Source organism: Ursus arctos, unplaced genomic scaffold (assembly GCF_023065955.2).
Source record: "Ursus arctos isolate Adak ecotype North America unplaced genomic scaffold, UrsArc2.0 scaffold_1, whole genome shotgun sequence".
Lineage (NCBI taxonomy): Eukaryota > Metazoa > Chordata > Mammalia > Carnivora > Ursidae > Ursus > Ursus arctos.
In genome coordinates, this window is record NW_026622763.1 from 106,017,644 (window position 1) to 106,034,116 (window position 16,473).

Below are 16,473 nucleotides of genomic sequence, written 5' to 3' on the forward strand. Positions count from 1 at the left end.
CCACTTATACTGAGCACAGGAAATCAAGTTATTTATAGTTGCAGAACTGCTCTCAAGTGAAGTTGATTGGAGTCTTACCTGATGAGAGGTCCTTATCTAGTTTCTGCAGAATCGTGAGGGCAAGTGTTGGTGCAACAAGTCTGTTCCTCAAAAGGCAATGTTCAGGAGGAATTTGTTATCCCTGAAAAATCAGGCTATGTGACTCAGCAGAGACATGGTTTATGACCAGTTACTCAGTGTTTCCAAGTATCTGTTCATATTTAAAAGTATTAATCTTGGAACCTTGGGGCCATAAGGTTCAAATCACGAGCCTGTTATCGAAGTAAGCCTGTTACACCCCCGCCATCGGCTGGAGACGGGGCAGGGGCAGAGGAGTTCTATTACCTGCAACTTTCACTTTGGGCCACCAAAATTTTAGTTTGTTTGTTGTTGTGTTTTTTTTTTTAAGAAGCTCATTTTCATGGAATGGATTTACTAAATTTTCATTATTTAGACTTTCTAGATAAAATTATATTAGCTTCTTTTTCCATGTTTGTTCAACAAAGTATTATTTTCACTCTATCCATGTAATAATTCAAAATTGCCGTGCTTTTGATTGAGACCACCACTAAAATCCCCTTCCCCTGGCCAAATTCCAAAATAAATAAGCAATGAAACCAACAACAACACAAATGTGTATTCTGAGACTTATCCATTCATTTGGGCAAGGGCCAGAGTTCAAGTGGTTTTCTCCTTAAAAGTAACTTGACAATTTTAAAGTCATGTAAGTGGTTTTGCCTTGAGTCGAAAAGCACAACTACTTTGTAGTAGGGAAGTAATTTATCTTAAATTACTGTAATGAGGACTTTTAATTGTAACCAAAATGTTTCCTTTGTAGGTTTGTGTAATCAAGCTTGTCAAAGCAACATCATTTCTGATCCCCAAGTCTTTTTTATTTTGTGGCAAGTGGGTGTGTAATCTTCCAGGGGGAAGAGAAATCGAGTGGCCTTTCGGTGTGGGCTGGGAACCTCCCCTCCCTCCTTTGAAATTCCCCCCTGCCCGTTCTCCTGGTGGGCGCCTCAGCTCGCTTGTCTTCTCCCGGTGCCTGTAAGCTCCTTCTGCGCTGAATCCACACTGTGGGATCCCTAGCTGCTACGGAGGATGCCTTATAAGTGTTAGCAGCAGGCAGCATTCCCAGACCCCTGCAGCGTCCCCCCTGCTAAATGTTTTCTGCGGATGGCTTCCCTAGCCCTTGCCAGAACCTTGTTTGATTATCTCCACGTACAGATAAAGGGGAGACTGAGGCTCAGAACGGTCGGGGGACTTTCCCAAGTGCACCCAGCTAGCAGGCGGTAGAGCCGGCTCAGACCCAGGCCTGCTGACTCAGAGCTGCTGCTGCTAACTGTCACCACCGTATACAGTCCTTCAGCGAGGGTCCGGCCAGGAGCTGCTGCTGTGCGGCTGCTGTGAGTTTCTCTTTGCAGCCTCTGGGGTCTTACACCCCCAGTGTGGGGCTGAAGCGTTTCTTGGTACTAAGGCCTCCTCTTAGGACACCTGGCCTTGCCCCTGAATGCATAGTGAGACATCTTCATTTCATCAAACATTTCCTTTCTCTCTCTGGTAGTTTCTAGACAAAAGAACTTCCTTTTTTTTTTTTTTTTTTAAGATTTTCTATTGGGGCGCCTGGGTGGCTCAGTCGGTGAAGCGTCTGCCTTCAGCTCAGGTCATGATCCTGGAGTCCTGGGATCAAGCCCTGCATTGGGCTTCCTGCTCAGCGGGGAATCTGCTTCTCCCTCTCCCTCTGCCTCTCCCCCAGCTCATGCTCTCTCTCTCACTCTCTCAAATAAATGAAGTCTTTTTAAAAAAAGATTTTTTACTTATTCATTTGAGAGAGACAGAGCGAGCGAGAGCACAAGGTGAGGTAGGGGCTGCGCAGGGAGCCCTACAGGGGCTTGATCCCAGGACCCCACCCTGGGAAGACAGACATTTAACCGACCAAGGCACGCAGGCACTCCAGACAAAAGAACTTCCAGTTCAGCCCTTTATTTTTCTAAATAAGGAAAAGAAGAGTAAAAATGAAAGAGCCACAGGAATTTCTATTTTTCTATTTTCACATTGCACTAACGTTGTAACTGTTACGTGTGTCAGCATCCCCCAGAAGCCGCCTTCCCGGGTGTCGTGTGCCGCTACCCGACCCCACCCAGACAGACAAGCTCACTCAGAATTGAAATGATGGCCTCTGGGGACGCCTGGGTGGCTCAGTCAGTTAAGCGTCTGCCTTTGGCTCCGGTCGTGGTCCCAGGGTCCTGGGATTGAGCCCCACATCCAGCTCCCTGCTCCGGGGAGCCTGCGTCTCCCTCTTGCCCACCCCTGCTCATGCTCTCTCACTCTCTCTCGCTTCTCTCAAATAAATAAATAAAATCTTAAAAAAAAATAAAGAAAAGAAAAGAAAGAATAGAGGGCCTCTGTTTCTCCCCTGGCTGTTTCCAGGAGTATCACGCGAATAGAGGGAAGGTTGTAAATAGTTGCGTGCTGCCCGATGTTGGAAAGCTCTGGTGCGAGACCAGAGTGTCCAGCCTTATTCTTTTTTTTTTTTTTTTAAGATTTTATTTATTTATTTGACAGAGAGAAACAGCCAGCGAGAGAGGGAACACAAGCAGGGGGAGTGGGAGAGGAAGAAGCAGGCTCCCAGCGGAGAAGCCCGATGTGGGGCTTGATCCCAGAACGCCGGGATCAGCCCTGAGCCGAAGGCAGACACTTGAGGACTGCGCCACCCAGGGGCCCCCAGCCTTATTCTGAGAAGGAACAACGTCAGTGTTTCATGACACCTTAAAATGTGGGGTTTGCGGGGAAGACCATGCGTAGAGCAGGTTAGGGTGAAAGAAGTGGAGCCCAGATGTGTTGGCTGGAGGACACCTGTCACCTGGAGGGCCAGCTGCACAGGTGGGGCCAAGCCGCTCCCACCTGTCAGTCACACGTGGTTATTTGTGGCTGTCATGTTTTCCTTTGTCATTCCAGCACCGCGAGGCTGTTGAAGGAGATGTGAACCTTCTCTCAGCTCAGAAAAAAATATAAAAGGTGTTAACAGGAAGAGGAGAAATGTATCCACATGGAGGATACTGTGCAATGTGCGTACTCATCCACGTCGGTGCGGTAGTTGCTAAAGATTGTGTTGGGAGGTTTCCCTGGGTAAATGTCACTTTGTGAAGTTTGGGCGAATGTTACCAGTCATTGCTTTCTATAAAGTAACATGAATAATATTGCTCCTGAATCCTACCAGTTTGTTATTTTGGTATGTGGGTTGCTTTTAAGAAGTTCATTATTCAGGAAAACAAAGTCTGGAGATTTCTAGTAGTCAAATGGGGAAAAAGAACTGACTCACTGTAGAAATAATTCACCCCTGGTGTCGAGACACAGCATTCTAGAAGTAAAGGAAGCTCCTGGAGATCATATAGCCTGATTCCCCCATTCCCTATGATGAGGGCTAACATCCAAAATGATGTAGTTTCCAAAAAACAGACTGATAGCTCTAGAGAACACACTGAGGGGGCCGGCGGGAGGGGGGCATAGTGATGGGGATGGAGGAGTGCACTTACGTGACGAGCACGGAGCAACGTATGGAGCTGTTGAATCACTATGTTGTATCTGAAACAGATATAACACGGTGGGTTAATTACCCTGGAAATAAGATAAAATGAAATAAGATGTAAATAAATAAATACTGCATGATTAGTACCACCACCAACAACAAAAAAACAGGGAGTGGTTTGTGAGAGCCCACAAACTGGTAAGCAGGGGAGCCAGCACCAGAGGCTGGGTGTTGAGGCCCCTCCCTGCGTGGTCCCCACCCGCAGAGACCCGGAGCACATGGCCCAGCTTGTGGAGACATGGCGCCCGATGTCCCCTGGTCTGGGCTCCTGGAGGCCCATGGCCCAGGCCTTGCAAGGTAGAGGCCTCTCTGAAGGCTGGTGTTTTATGATAAAATTCTTTGATAATTTTACATTCTACTCTAGAACTCATTGGTTTTGGTGGAAACTTGGTGTTTTAGATAACTAGTTAAACTTTAGTCTTTAAAAAAAAGATTTATTCTTTTATTTGAGAGAGAGAGATTGGGAGAGTGAGAGTGAGCAGGGGGAGGGGTGGAGGGAAAGAATCCCAAGTAGACTCCACCCCCCCAACATAGATCCCATGTAGGGCTCGACCCCATGACCCTGAGATCATGACCTGAGCCGAAATCAAGAGTTGGATGCTCAGCTGACTGAGCCCCCCAGGCTCCCCTGAACTTTAGTCTTTAACTTTCTGTTTTCCAAACCTTCGCGTTAATGGACAAAGCGTGTCTTATTTAGTCTGTGGCTCACGCAGTGGCCCCCAGCCCTGTGACCTTAACCTGTGATCGGGCTGTTTGGACCATGCGGCCGAGCCGTAGAGAGGCTCAGCTCCCTCGTTCCACTCTGCACTTTTAAAGCTGTGGTTCGCAACGCTGTCGGACCCAGTGCCCCCTTTTTATGACAAGTTTTTATCATCCTCATCGCTAGCCTGAAATGAAGCTCATAGGTGGTAAAATCTGCTGGTACACATAATGTCAAGTCAACAAAACGTTTCCACTGTCGCACTGAAAAGAAATCAAATGAAGGTAAATCGCAGTAGCAGAACGTGGATTTCGATAAACGCTCCAGGCCCGTGTGCCAGAAGAGCACGGGAGCGGTCACGGGTGTGCGGACGCTGCCCCGAGCCATGGCCGCAAACACGGACTGAAGGGGGGTGTGGTGCTGAGACTCGGACGCCACACATTCTGTTGCCGTTGGTGACTCGACATCCCCAAGTGGTCACTAACTCTTAAGAAAGTTCTGAACACGGCCACGTCGTCTTCCCTCAATCTTAATACGGATCGCATTCCCGGAATGTCCAGTGTACGTTAAAACTGCACAAATCATGTTTTGATTTAATGCCTAAGTTGGAATCAGTTTGTAGATCTGAAAATTATAAGGTGGTTTCTTCTCTCCGTCTGAATAGTCAGTGGGAAAGTTCTTCAGTACGCAGGCCTGTCTGAACGCAGGATGGTTGGCCTGCCTTGTCTTGCCCCTTACATGCTATCTGTGCCTGCCTCCAGTCACCGTGACATCCCAACCATGGCCCTCAAATTTCCAAAATGCCCTCTGAAGAGTTGGCACTGCCCCCGTCAGCGACTGCAATCCCAAAGCATCTTCCCTTCCGTGGCGCTTGTACTCACAGGCACGGCCGTAAAGCGTACGCCGCTCACGGGGGGAACGTACGGTAATTGTGGGAGCAAGGGTTTTGGAAAGATGAGCGTGTCCTTTGGGAGTGGCATGCAGTGCACATGGCGGCCGAGGGCCACGGGGTGGCGGGTGCGGGGCACAGAGGCGGCAGGAGTCACTGCGAGCTGCTGGCCACACGCTCCCTTCCCTATTCACGCCCCTGCGGGAGAGCACGGCCCTCGTGGCACTCGGTTCCTTGAATAGCAGCCCATCCTGAGAATCGACTGCACACGAGGGATTGGGGGTTTACCCAGAAAACGAGCTGGCTGTTGCCACTTCCCGTGGCGAAGGCCGCTCTGGAAAGGGGCTCGGTGGCAGCCTCGTGGTCCCTGTGCGCAGCCGTCCAATCCAGACGGGAGACGTGCAGCGCGTCACAAGGCGCTCTTCGCGGCCCGGCTGTGCGGCCTCCAGCCTGCGCCAGCGGGAGCCGGGCGCCTCTGTCATCCTGGGGAAGAATCTCACGCGCACAGAAGGCTCTGCTTCTTTCCAGACAAAGCTGGTTCTTTGTCACCATTTCAGGCTTCAGCTGCGTGATCTTCCTGTTACCTTCCCATGAGCGAACTTTCCCTGAGAGCTGACGAGCTCTGGTTAGATTATGCGGCCTGGAAAAAGGTCTGGCTTTTCAGTTCTGCCTGATTCTGAAACCTGAAGTCCAGAGTGAATGTGTACAATCAATAGTAAAACTTCCTCCTAATTCTAGAATTAGATCGCCTGGGGCTTGTTTCCACGTGACGTCTGAGGAAACAGAACAAAGAGGTGGCCGTCACTGGGGTCCCTGGGGTGTGGCCACGGCCCAGCCCTCTCTCCATGGACCCCAGCGGTGTTCTCAGTGGGTGGTGACCGTCTCCTCCCGAGCAGCTGTTCTGGAATGGCGGTGCGTGGGTCACCGAGCCCGGCTGGCCCCGGTGAGCACGTCAGCAGGTGCGTGAGGCCGCCTTGGGCTCTGCCTCACAGTCGCGACAGCTGGCCTCGGAGCCCTCATCGCAGTGCCTTCCCAGTCCCCAGGGCTCTCTTGCCCTCGCTGGAGGAAGTGACAGGGCGCATCTCAGGCCCGTTTCTCAAGAATCGCCCCCAAGTCGTGGCTTATAAACCCCTCCCGGCTTCCGCGTGGAGTTCTGGACCCCTGGGAGTGACTGCAGAGTCACAGAGCAGAATGAGAACATTTTCTGTGACCGCAGGAAGCGCGGTCCCGGGATACAGAATTCCACACTCTGCTGGAATCCCAGGACACATGCACACGGAGCCAGGCTGCCCCGAAGCAGCGCGAGGCTGCCCAGGAGTGACCGCGGCTTCCTCCTGCAGCCACAGGCCCTGCGCCCGGGCCTCCCGTTCCACCGCTGCTCATCACCTTCCCGTTCTTTGAAGGTCATCACGTGGGGTCCTCCAGGTAGTTAAATGGGTAGGAGCTACAGGAAGGTTATAGACACCCTTAGAGGTCTTCAAGCCCCTAGAATGTCCCTGGGATTTGGGGGCAAGGTACTGGGGCTGGCGTGTGGCTGTCCCAGGCTGGGCAGTAGCCCATCCAGCAGACAGGATCTCCTCCAGCCGGCAGAGCACAGGGAAGGTTGGCCGGGGTGGCAGGGCGTGCGGAGGGCCTTCCTCCCCGTGTCCTGGTGCCTGACGCCTCGCTGTGGTTCTCCTCAGCCTCAGTCTCCAGCCAAGGGGGGGTCCCTGGGGGAAGGGTGTGGCTGGCCTGTCAGGGGAGAGGACACTGCATTCCCGCCAGGAGCCTGGCTGGATCAGCTCCCCCGCCCCGCTCCCGACCCCGGGGGGGGGGGGGGGCCTGCTGGGGGAGCGGCTGAGGGTACAGCAGCCCTGCAGGGGTTTCCACCAGCACCCCGGCCACCTTCGAACAGCCCCAAGCACGGTTTTGGTTTTGGGGCTCCTTCCTTTCCTTCCTCTCTCTTTCTCTCTCTGCCTGCCTCCCCCTTTCTTCCTTCCTTTTAAAATTTTGCTATTTATTATGAAAAATGTCAAACATACCCAAACATAGATGGGATAACAGAAGACAGAGGTCCCACACTTGAGCAAGTATTGCTCCCCCCACACACACACTGGGAGCATGTTGAAGCCCAGCTGGCTGGGCCCCACTCCAGAGGTTCTGACCGGGGGGGGGTGTCGGGGGGGCGATTCTGCATCTCTAACTCATCCCCAGGTGTGCTGATGCCCGGGGCGGGGGGGCACACTGTGACAGCCACGGCCCACCAGCCAGCCCAGCAGTCGTCAGCTTCCAGCCATTTAGACCCCCCAGTTCTTAGAAGGCAACTCTGACGGAGATCGTATTATTTCTTAAATATTTCAGTATGTATCTCAGCAACGATGCAGTGGGGAGCAGGAGGTGGCTTGGGGCCCAGAGCCGTGCCTTTTCTGGAGCCCCTGAGGGCAGACGCTGAGGGCTTGGTGCCCCTCTCCTGTTGGCTCTTGGAGGAAGGGAAGAGGGCAGCCCAGGACCGGGAGGAAGGGCCCGGCCAGCTTGCCCTGCCGCTGCCCCAGCAGGTGCCCTGAGGTCACAGAACGAGCTTGGTCACAGGTCACTCGGGGGAGCATCCAAGGAGCTCCACGGGAGCTGAAGGACGACGGAGCAGCCCGCTCGCTGGGCAGGGTGTGTGGTCTCGTTTTCCAAGCTTGCTTTTCTGAACCCCTGTGCCGTCTGTACTTTCTGTCCTAAACTCCGCAAACCCATCCCTTTCCTTCCCTCCAGCCCTTCTGTCCTTGCAGCCTCGATGGACCATCATCATCTCCCTTCAGTTTGGGAGTTTGAGGGGCTCGAGGTGGCCGCACACCCCAACTCTGAAACCCACGCCGGCCCTGGAGGCGCGCTGGGGTCAGCAGGCAGGATGCACGACACGTCCAGGTTTGGGGACGCGCCCTGCACATCACAGGCGTCCGGGGATCCTTCGCCAGGCTTCTCTGGCTTCTGGAGCACACAGGCTTTCCTCAGGACCTTGGGCTCCCGGCACCCCTCCAGTGCCCTCTGGCCGCCCCACTTTGCTTCATCCCACCTGTTCATGTTCACAGGCTCAGAAGCAGCCCCTGCTCGCCTTCTGGATTCCACACTGCCTCCCTCAGCCCCTTCCTGTTCCCCACATTTCAGCCAGAGTGGTTCTCAAACAGAATTCCGCCCCAGCATGTCCCTCTGTAAAACCCTCCAGTGGTTCCACATTCCTTCAAGATAAGGTTGCAGATACAGGAACTGAGAGCTAAGGCCTGCTCCCCAGGCCCTCAGGCTTCTCCACCTTGTCACACGTCCCCCCCCCCCCCCATACTCCCCGGCCCTGGCTCTCTCCCCCGGAGACTGCGGACCCACACCACGGTCTGCAGGTCCTTTCCTGGCCGTGTCTGAAGGTGCTCCTGCCAGGCTGGGTGGGCCTGGGCTGGCAATAACCAGTAGCTGCAGTCCCCACCAGCTAAGTACAGAAGTGAAAGTAAGCGTTTGGAAACTCTCCTGCAAACTGACATGGCTGTGACCTCAAGAATGTGAGTTTATATTTCACAGAAGTGGCGGGTGGTGATGGATTTGTCCTGTACACAGAAGCATTGGCCCGAAGCACAGGGAGCCCAAGAGCTGTTGTCTGGCCTGGGGCAGCGGGAGGACAGGGCTGGTCTGCCCACAAAATGCTGCAGGGGAATGAATTCATGTTTGCTTGACACCGTGGTGGACCAGAACTGTTTCGTATTTTTCGTTCATTTAATGACTTAATCGTGCCCATTATTTTTTCTGGTGACTTTGCAGCAATTGCTTGAGTGATCACTGTCTCAGGCTCTGAGTCAGGCTGTGTTCTTGACGATGTCAGTGTTTTAGGGTGAATTGTGTTGTCAAAACTCTCTAGTTTTGGATTCAGGCCTCTCAGGCCAGGGCCAGGCTGACGACGCTGGTCACAGTCTTGTGCACAAAGTTGGCCATGCAGAGGTTTTGGGCCGGGTTAAATGCTGACCCCTCTGTCTGTTGGGTTTTAATTAGCCAGATTCCCAGAGCCAAGCATGAGCATTACCACTTCCTGCATCACGGGCGTCGTGCTTCCCGCGTAGGAGTCCCCTGCGAGTCCTGAGAGGGGAAGGGGTTTCAGAAGGTGGCGATCCCAAGGATTTGAAATTGTACTGAAGTAGAAATTCATCCCCTTTCTGAATTCAAATCTAAGGTCGATTGACTACAGTCGATGTGTCTTGAGGCTGGCCGATGCGTCCTTCTGAGGAATTTACTCTACAACTTGGTTCATTCCCATGGTTCCTTTACCATCCCAAGCCCAGGTCCTTCCAGTGGGGAGCTGGTGGGTTTTAGTCTGTTGGCGCCATTATCCGCGTGGCCAGGACAGACTTCCTGGGTTGGACATGAGGACCACAGGAGTGGGCAGGCCATGATGGGAGCCTTCTCCTGGCAGGAGGGAGACCCACAGGAGCAGCTGGGATGTAGTCTGTGGTCCGATGGGGTATTATTTTGGAGTCCTGCCCATCTGGTGGGGAGGTCGTGCCAGGCGTCAGGGACTGCACGTTCACATAGGTGGTCTCTTCAGGGATCTTGGGCGCGACCCCAAGCAGAGCTAGACGAGAGCAGGGTGGGATGGGATGGGTGTACCCGTGCTCAGATTCCCCGCATGTTAGAGGCTCTAGCCCTGTGAGAGCAGATCCCACCTCCTTGTCTTATTATTATCTCTTGCTGCATAACAAATGTCCCAAATATCCGGAAACCTAAACAGCACACATTTATCATGTTAGGCTCTATGGTCACCGGTCTGGGCACAGCTTACTGGATCCTCTGCTCGGGGTCACACAGGCTGCGGTCCTTTCTGAAGCCTGAGGGCCTGTCGAGCTCACAGGGTCATGGGCAGAATTCAGCTCCTTGCTGTTGCAAAACCAAGGTCCTGTTTTCCTGCTCGTTGTCTGCCAGGGTCGCTCGCAGCTCCTACAGCCCACCTGCTGGTCCTTGTCACGTGCCCCTCACACAGGCCAGCCTGCTCTTCAAGGCCAGCAGGAGAGTCTGTCTGACTTCCAGACCCTCTTTTAAAGGGCTCGCCTGATTAGGTGAGGCCCACCCAAGAGAATCTATCTTTTAATTAAGTCAGCTAACGAGGGACCTTAGTTTTGTTTGCGTTTCTTTTTGCCATGTGACGTAACCCAGTCACAGGAGTGACATCTCTCCTGGTCACAGTGCTGCCCACACTCAAGGGGAGAGAGTTACGTGAAGCAAGTGCACCGGGGCAGGAATCTTAGGGACACCCCCCCCCCCCCGAGAATCGGGCCTGCCACACTCCTCTCTGCCTGTGTCCTCCTGGCAGCCCTCCCTTCTTCTGTCCCCTTTCCTGTTTCTCACATTCCCTCTCTGCCCCTCCCCTTCGCCCTCCTCCATGCCCTCCCTTCTCTCTTCCTATCCACCCCCCACCCCCACCGGTCCCAAGCTGGTGGCTCTGGTGGCCTGGTCTGTACCGGCTTAGACACTTAGACCCAGAGCCAGCAGGCAGGGAGCCCAGGCCTCCCCGCAGGAAGGCAGGGAGGCAGGCTGCACTCAGGGCGAACCTAGTTCTCTTGAAGGCCCGGCCATGGGACCATAGCATCTCAGCATGGCTGGATGTCAGTCAGACCTTCCCTTCCCTTCCCCTTGAGCTTTGCTGGAGCTTTTTTAGACCCCGAGTGGCCCTTCACACAGCGTAACAGGGGTTTAGAAAATTGAAAATGGCACCAAGGTATCAACGTTCTGAGGCAGTTGTGATATTTGACCCCCACCCCCCACCGACTTGAGGAACCTGGGCTTGGGTTGATAAAGGAACCACATGAATGAACCGAGTTAAAGCAGAAATTCCTTATAAGGCCACACACCGGCCAACGTCTGACAGATCAGCTACGGTCAGTTTTCAACCTAGATTCAAATTTGGACGGAAGATACATTTGTAAGGCAGTACAAGTATGGCATGGGGAACATGGACGTCCTTGACACCAGGACCCGCCGCCCCGATGTGAGCCTGGTCCTGTGGGAGAAGCTGCACGATGACACTCGGGCCACCTCCTGCTTGCTGGCCTGCCGGCCACACCGGGAACACGCTAGCCCCCTCTCATGGCCCTGCTTTAACACCTAAAACTGTATCAACAGAACTGTTGGCAGAAGAATGACAAGTGTATTCATTCCCCAAAAAAACTAAGTGGAAAGGAGGTGAAATTTGCTGGACACCAGAAAACCCGAATCCGGGCGCACCTGTGCCAGGTGCTCACTGAGCCGTCACTATGGCTGAAATAGTGACCAGACAGCAGATCTGTGGAGCGGGAAGCAGTGTTTGAGTGGCAGGGTCAAGGGCGCTGGTCAGCCCTGGTCCAGCATTTTCAGTGGTCTTCAGGACAGTTTGGCTAAGTACGTATCCAAGCTGCTCACCAGTTACATGGAGGTGGTTTGTTTGGTTTTGTTTGGATGCAATGCTTCCTACAGCTAGATCCTACCGCCCGTCCTGCTCTGGTCTTACTTGTTTTGAGAAAAGACGAGCTTCCCAGCGCTGCAGGTGTTTGAGGGAGGAGCTGAGGGCAGCAAGGCGTCCTGAGGGTGACTAGACAGGAGTTCTGGAAAGCAGCGTCAGAGTCCCAGCCCTGTGCCCCGGGACAGGTCTGGCAGCCTCTCCAGGCCTCCGCTTCCTGCTCCGCAAAAGGGAGGGGTTGACGCAGTGGCCTGTGGTCCTACCCAGCTCTAATACTTTTCTCCGTGCAGTAGTCTGCTGTAGGTCCAGACGAAGGCACACTGCCCAGCCCTGCCACTTACAGGCTGTGTGACCGTGGGCAAGTTACATACCCTCTCTGTGCCATAGTTCCCTCCTCTATAAACTGGGCATGGTAATAATATCTACCTAATAGGGCTGTTGCAAGGGGTATATGGTACAATATATATATAGTCCTTAGAACCATGCCCACTTAGGGGCACCTGGGTGGCTCAGCTGGTTAAGCATCTGCCTTCAGCTCAGGTCATGATCTCAGGGTCATGGGATCGCCCCAGGTCAGGCTCGTTAATCAGTGGGGAATCTGCTTCTCCCTCTCCCTCTATCCCTTCCCCCAGCTCGTGCTCTCTCTCGCTCTGTCTCAAATAAATAAATAAAATCTTTAAAAAAAAAAAAAAAAAAAGAACAACTGTGCCTACTTGGCATTTAGTAAGGGCTCCGTAAATGGAAGCGATCCCTATTCCTGTAACTCCTGCCTTCCTGATGACCTTTAACTCGTATGAGTCTGTGATGTGTTACTGTGTATTTATTAAAGCCCAAACAAAGTCTCGTACTACAGCCTCATTGTTCACACGAGAGGAGCCACTGGTCTGTCTTCTAATGAAATCTCCCGTGTGTTTCAGGCGGAGGCGAGGCTGGCTGCGAAGCGTGCGGCCCGCGCCGAGGCTCGAGAGATCAGAATGAAGGAGCTGGAACGGCAGCAGAAAGAGGTACCCTTTACAGTCGCGTCGGTTCCTCTCTCGGGCATTGTTATTTTGGGTAGAGCGTGCAAGTGCAGAGACACCTGCTGCTGTCGACACACCTGTCCGCCTGACATTGCTCATGATCGGAATGCCCCGTGCCCGTGACTTTCGTTCAAGGTCAGGCAGGGAGTGCGCATAGCACGGATACCAGGCGTGCCTGTCCCAGACCTTGGCCTGCCGGATCCTGACGCGGCCTCCCGCACAGCCGCTTGTCTGCCTACATCCAGCCCAGCCTTCTGGCGGAAAGGAGCCAAGACGTGCTGGTTCTAACCTCGAGGTCACACTGTCCAGCTAGGATCTCGAGCCTCTAAGTTAAAACGTGAAAGAACAGAATATTATTTTTTTAAACTCACCAAACTCTTTTGTTTAAAAATATCTCCCCTGTGGCTTTCACCTGTTGTAGTAAGTTTCATGATGCCTGAAGCCCACATGTGATGCAGGAGACAGAATATACACCGTGGGTGGAAGAGCTAGGGAAGAAACTGCCCCTCCCCGCCCTGGGAAAGGGGACGGGAATGGGCTTACACCCCTGTTAATGCCGTTTGCTACTTATTTTCAAAATCTTGGGCTACAGCCGAGGTCGTGTGGTCAGCAGGGGGACTCTGGAACTTGCGGTTAGAGCAGTGAGCTCTTCTGTGCCCTTGAAGTCCACGTGGTAAAGGAAGCGAGCCCCCGTCCACCAGACCCGTGTTCTCTGTGAGCCACGCCCTGTGGGAGCATCCACACCAGGCCCCACTCGAGGGCTTTCCTTGTTCAGAACATTCGAATTTATTGAGCTGGAGAGAGGCAGCCAGGTGCTTTTCCCAGGGCTGATTTCACGTAGCCAGAATTTTAAAGTTGAGCCAGTATTTCAAAGCATGTGACATTTCCGATAAAACCTGCGTTTCCAGTCTCTCTCCAAATCCTTGCGGATTCCACCCCATGCCCTCACATTCCCCGTCGGGGGAGGCCCGGCCGCCAGCCTGAGGTGCTCATCGCCATTCCCTGCGTGTGGAGGGTACCACGCCATGTGGTAGACAGGTTCATGTGGGGAAGGGGCATGACCAGATTCGAGTTTCGGGAAGAAATCTTTTCCGTGCCACTGGAAGAATGGATTGAAGATGACTAGAAGCTCCAGGCCGGGATGTCACTTAGGAGAGTCAAACCACAGGCCCGGTGGCGGGAAGGCGGGGGCCACCAAGGGAGCCCCCCGGGGATGGGGATGCGGGGGGACGGGGTTCCCGAGAGAAGGGCCACAGCACGCTCCAGCAGCGCCTGGGAAGCAACCAGAGCAGAAGAGCAGGCGGCCGTGGTTCAGCGATGCTGGAGGGGTTACTCGTCCTGTGTTTACAACGCGGGTAAAGCCTCACCAGACATTGGAGGATAATTCACCACGTCCTCCCTGCTCGTTAGAAGTACAGATGCAGCTCTAACTAAGTTCTGGTTTTAAGATATTCTGCTGTAGAATTAACTTCTACTTCGATTTCTTGTACTTTTACTCTGAATTTATGCAAAGCACGGCTTTGGCATTTTCCCAGTGCCTTCCCCCGAGAATCATAGTCGTCATTTTAAAACTGGAAAGAGGCACTCTGGAATTTTCACGTGGGTGATTTGGACTCGCCTGTTGCACCAATGACTGCCGTGACGCGCCCCCTCAGTTAAGGGTGAGGTTCGGCTCCCGTCGGGATGGGGACCTGATGGATACCCACCCATCAGCTCCAGGGGACAGGTCTCACCAGGAGCGATGGTCAAAGATCCTTGAGAGACGCATTTTCAGAACATCTCTGGAGAAAAGGATCTGAATGGGAGGCCGAGAAAAAGTACAGATCTGGCTGCTTGTAGACTTTGTCACGTACCTGTCTGAGACCCTGTCACTGTGCCGTGACACCAGGCAGCTTCTGCAAACTCAGACTCTGGTATTAATAGTAATCAGAGGCCACCCAATGGAAAAGTTCTTTTAGCCTGAACTGGTTTTTAAAAATAGATATTTTTCCTTTTTCAGCTACTTTTTTCAAACTGCCTGGTGTCCATTTCCCGCTAGAATATTTCTGTTCTTTCAGCAGATACTCATAAGCCCACTGTGTGCAGGACACCGCTGCCCCCTGCCCCGCTGTAGAAAGGAGCACGGCAGTGGGGCGCTAAAGTGTCCCCAGCCTGGGTCGCCAGCTCTGCCTCGCAGGCCGCACCATCGGCGGGGCCGCGGATGCTGCCCTCTCGAGGCTCATTCTATTTTAATCAGCTCCCCTGGTTCTCCAACAGGCCCCTGTCCTTGTTATGTTAAGGTCGTAAGGACTCATAGGGAGAACTTCCCAATACGTGTTCCCGCTCAGCCAGCTTTTCCACAGTTGACCGTGGGTGTGTCTGGTGGCCTGTGGCTGCGTCTGAGCCCGCTATTGGAGCCACGGGGCCGATCTCAGGCAAAGGAGGACAGTGACTGTCCTGCCTTGGGCGCTCAGGATGGTGTTAGTAATCTTCATTTTATCGTCATCCTCCAGCATAAGAGAAATTTACACTTACCAAGAGTACGATATGAAATTTCTACAAAACCAAGATGGGAATGAATTATGCAGTATGTGCACACACGTTTTCCAGATTGTATGTTTAGATTAACTGTGGCCTGTCCTTAGTGATGGGTGGAGCTGATTTAAATACATGCATGGTAACCTAAGCGGCTTATCATTCACAAAGTCCTTTAGCAAAAGTTCTTGATTTAGAAAATGAAAGTGAAGAATTGAGCCACGAAAATGACGATTTGAGTGGCCTCCTTCAGAAGCAAAGCCCCGCTGCTTCCTTCAGCTCCCGCTGCTCCTTGCAGCAGCCTCACGAGACCGGGAAGTCCCCACAGGGCACGTAGGGCAGGGGAGCCCCCAGTCCCCGCCACACGGCATTTGAACCCGGGCCCGTGCGCTGGCAGAGCCCAGCTCCTGGGCAGTACGGCCCGCCGCCAGCGTTTGGTGCTGGCTGAGGAGCTCAGCTTTGCAGAGAAAAGCTGATTAAAACCAGAGATCTGATAAAAACGCCACAGTTGGCCTCCTCAGTCGTACCCACATTAGAACTGGGACATTCTCCATTTTAACAGCATGTTCCACTTTTGTTGTCAAGACATTGAAGTGGTTCCTGGGAATCAGATGTTGTATCTTGAGTAAAATCCCATGGAATGTCTCACACGAACGCAGGTGGTCACTGGGGTCCCGTCAGTCTTTGCCCCAGAAATGCTTGCAGACGCGGGAGCCGGTGTCCGCCACGTGTGGGGTTGAGTTCTGAGGGGCCCCCAGGAAAGCTTGGCTTTGCCTGTGAGAAAGTACCTCCGGTGAGCATCAGCTTCTTAATTTCTCTTCCCAGTGTGATCTCACCCTGCTCCCTATGTGATCCCCCAGCCCATTCACCCGTGCTCACCCTGCTTCCTGTGTGATCTCACAGACCATTCACCCATGCTCACCATCCTCCCTGTGTGATCTCACCCTCCTCCCTGTGTGATCCCACAGACCATTCACCTGTGCTCACCGTGCTCCCTGTGTGATCCCACAGCCCATTCACCTCTGCTCATCTGCTCCCTGTGTGATCCCCCAGCCCATTCACCTCTGCTCATCTGCTCCCTGTGTGATCCCCCAGCCCATTCACCTGTGCTCACCTGCTTCCTGTGTGATCTCACCCTGCTCCCTGTGTGATCCCACAGCCCATTCACCTGTGCTCATCTGCTCCCTGTGTGATCCCACAGACCATTCACCCATGCTCACCATCCTCCCTGTGTGATCTCACCCTGCTCCCTGTGTGATCCCCCAGCCCATTCACCTGTGCTCACCGTGC

At 53.3% G+C, this 16,473-nt stretch overlaps 1 protein-coding gene across 44 annotated transcripts in view; it reads left to right on the forward strand.

The window, feature by feature from the left end:
- LRRFIP1 (LRR binding FLII interacting protein 1) overlaps positions 1-16,473 on the forward strand; it is a 139,430-nt gene that overhangs the window by 62,510 nt on the left and 60,447 nt on the right. For 42 of the 44 annotated variants that reach the window (XM_044380516.3, XM_044380537.3, XM_044380526.3 and 39 more), the window contains exon 2: positions 12,568-12,654. In XM_044380516.3, the coding sequence (XP_044236451.2) occupies positions 12,568-12,654 (87 nt within the window). Of the gene's footprint in view, positions 1-2,997; positions 3,108-12,567; positions 12,655-16,473 lie in introns of all 44 variants that reach the window. The other 2 variants (XM_044380536.3, XM_048214576.2) reach the window with 1 other exon arrangement.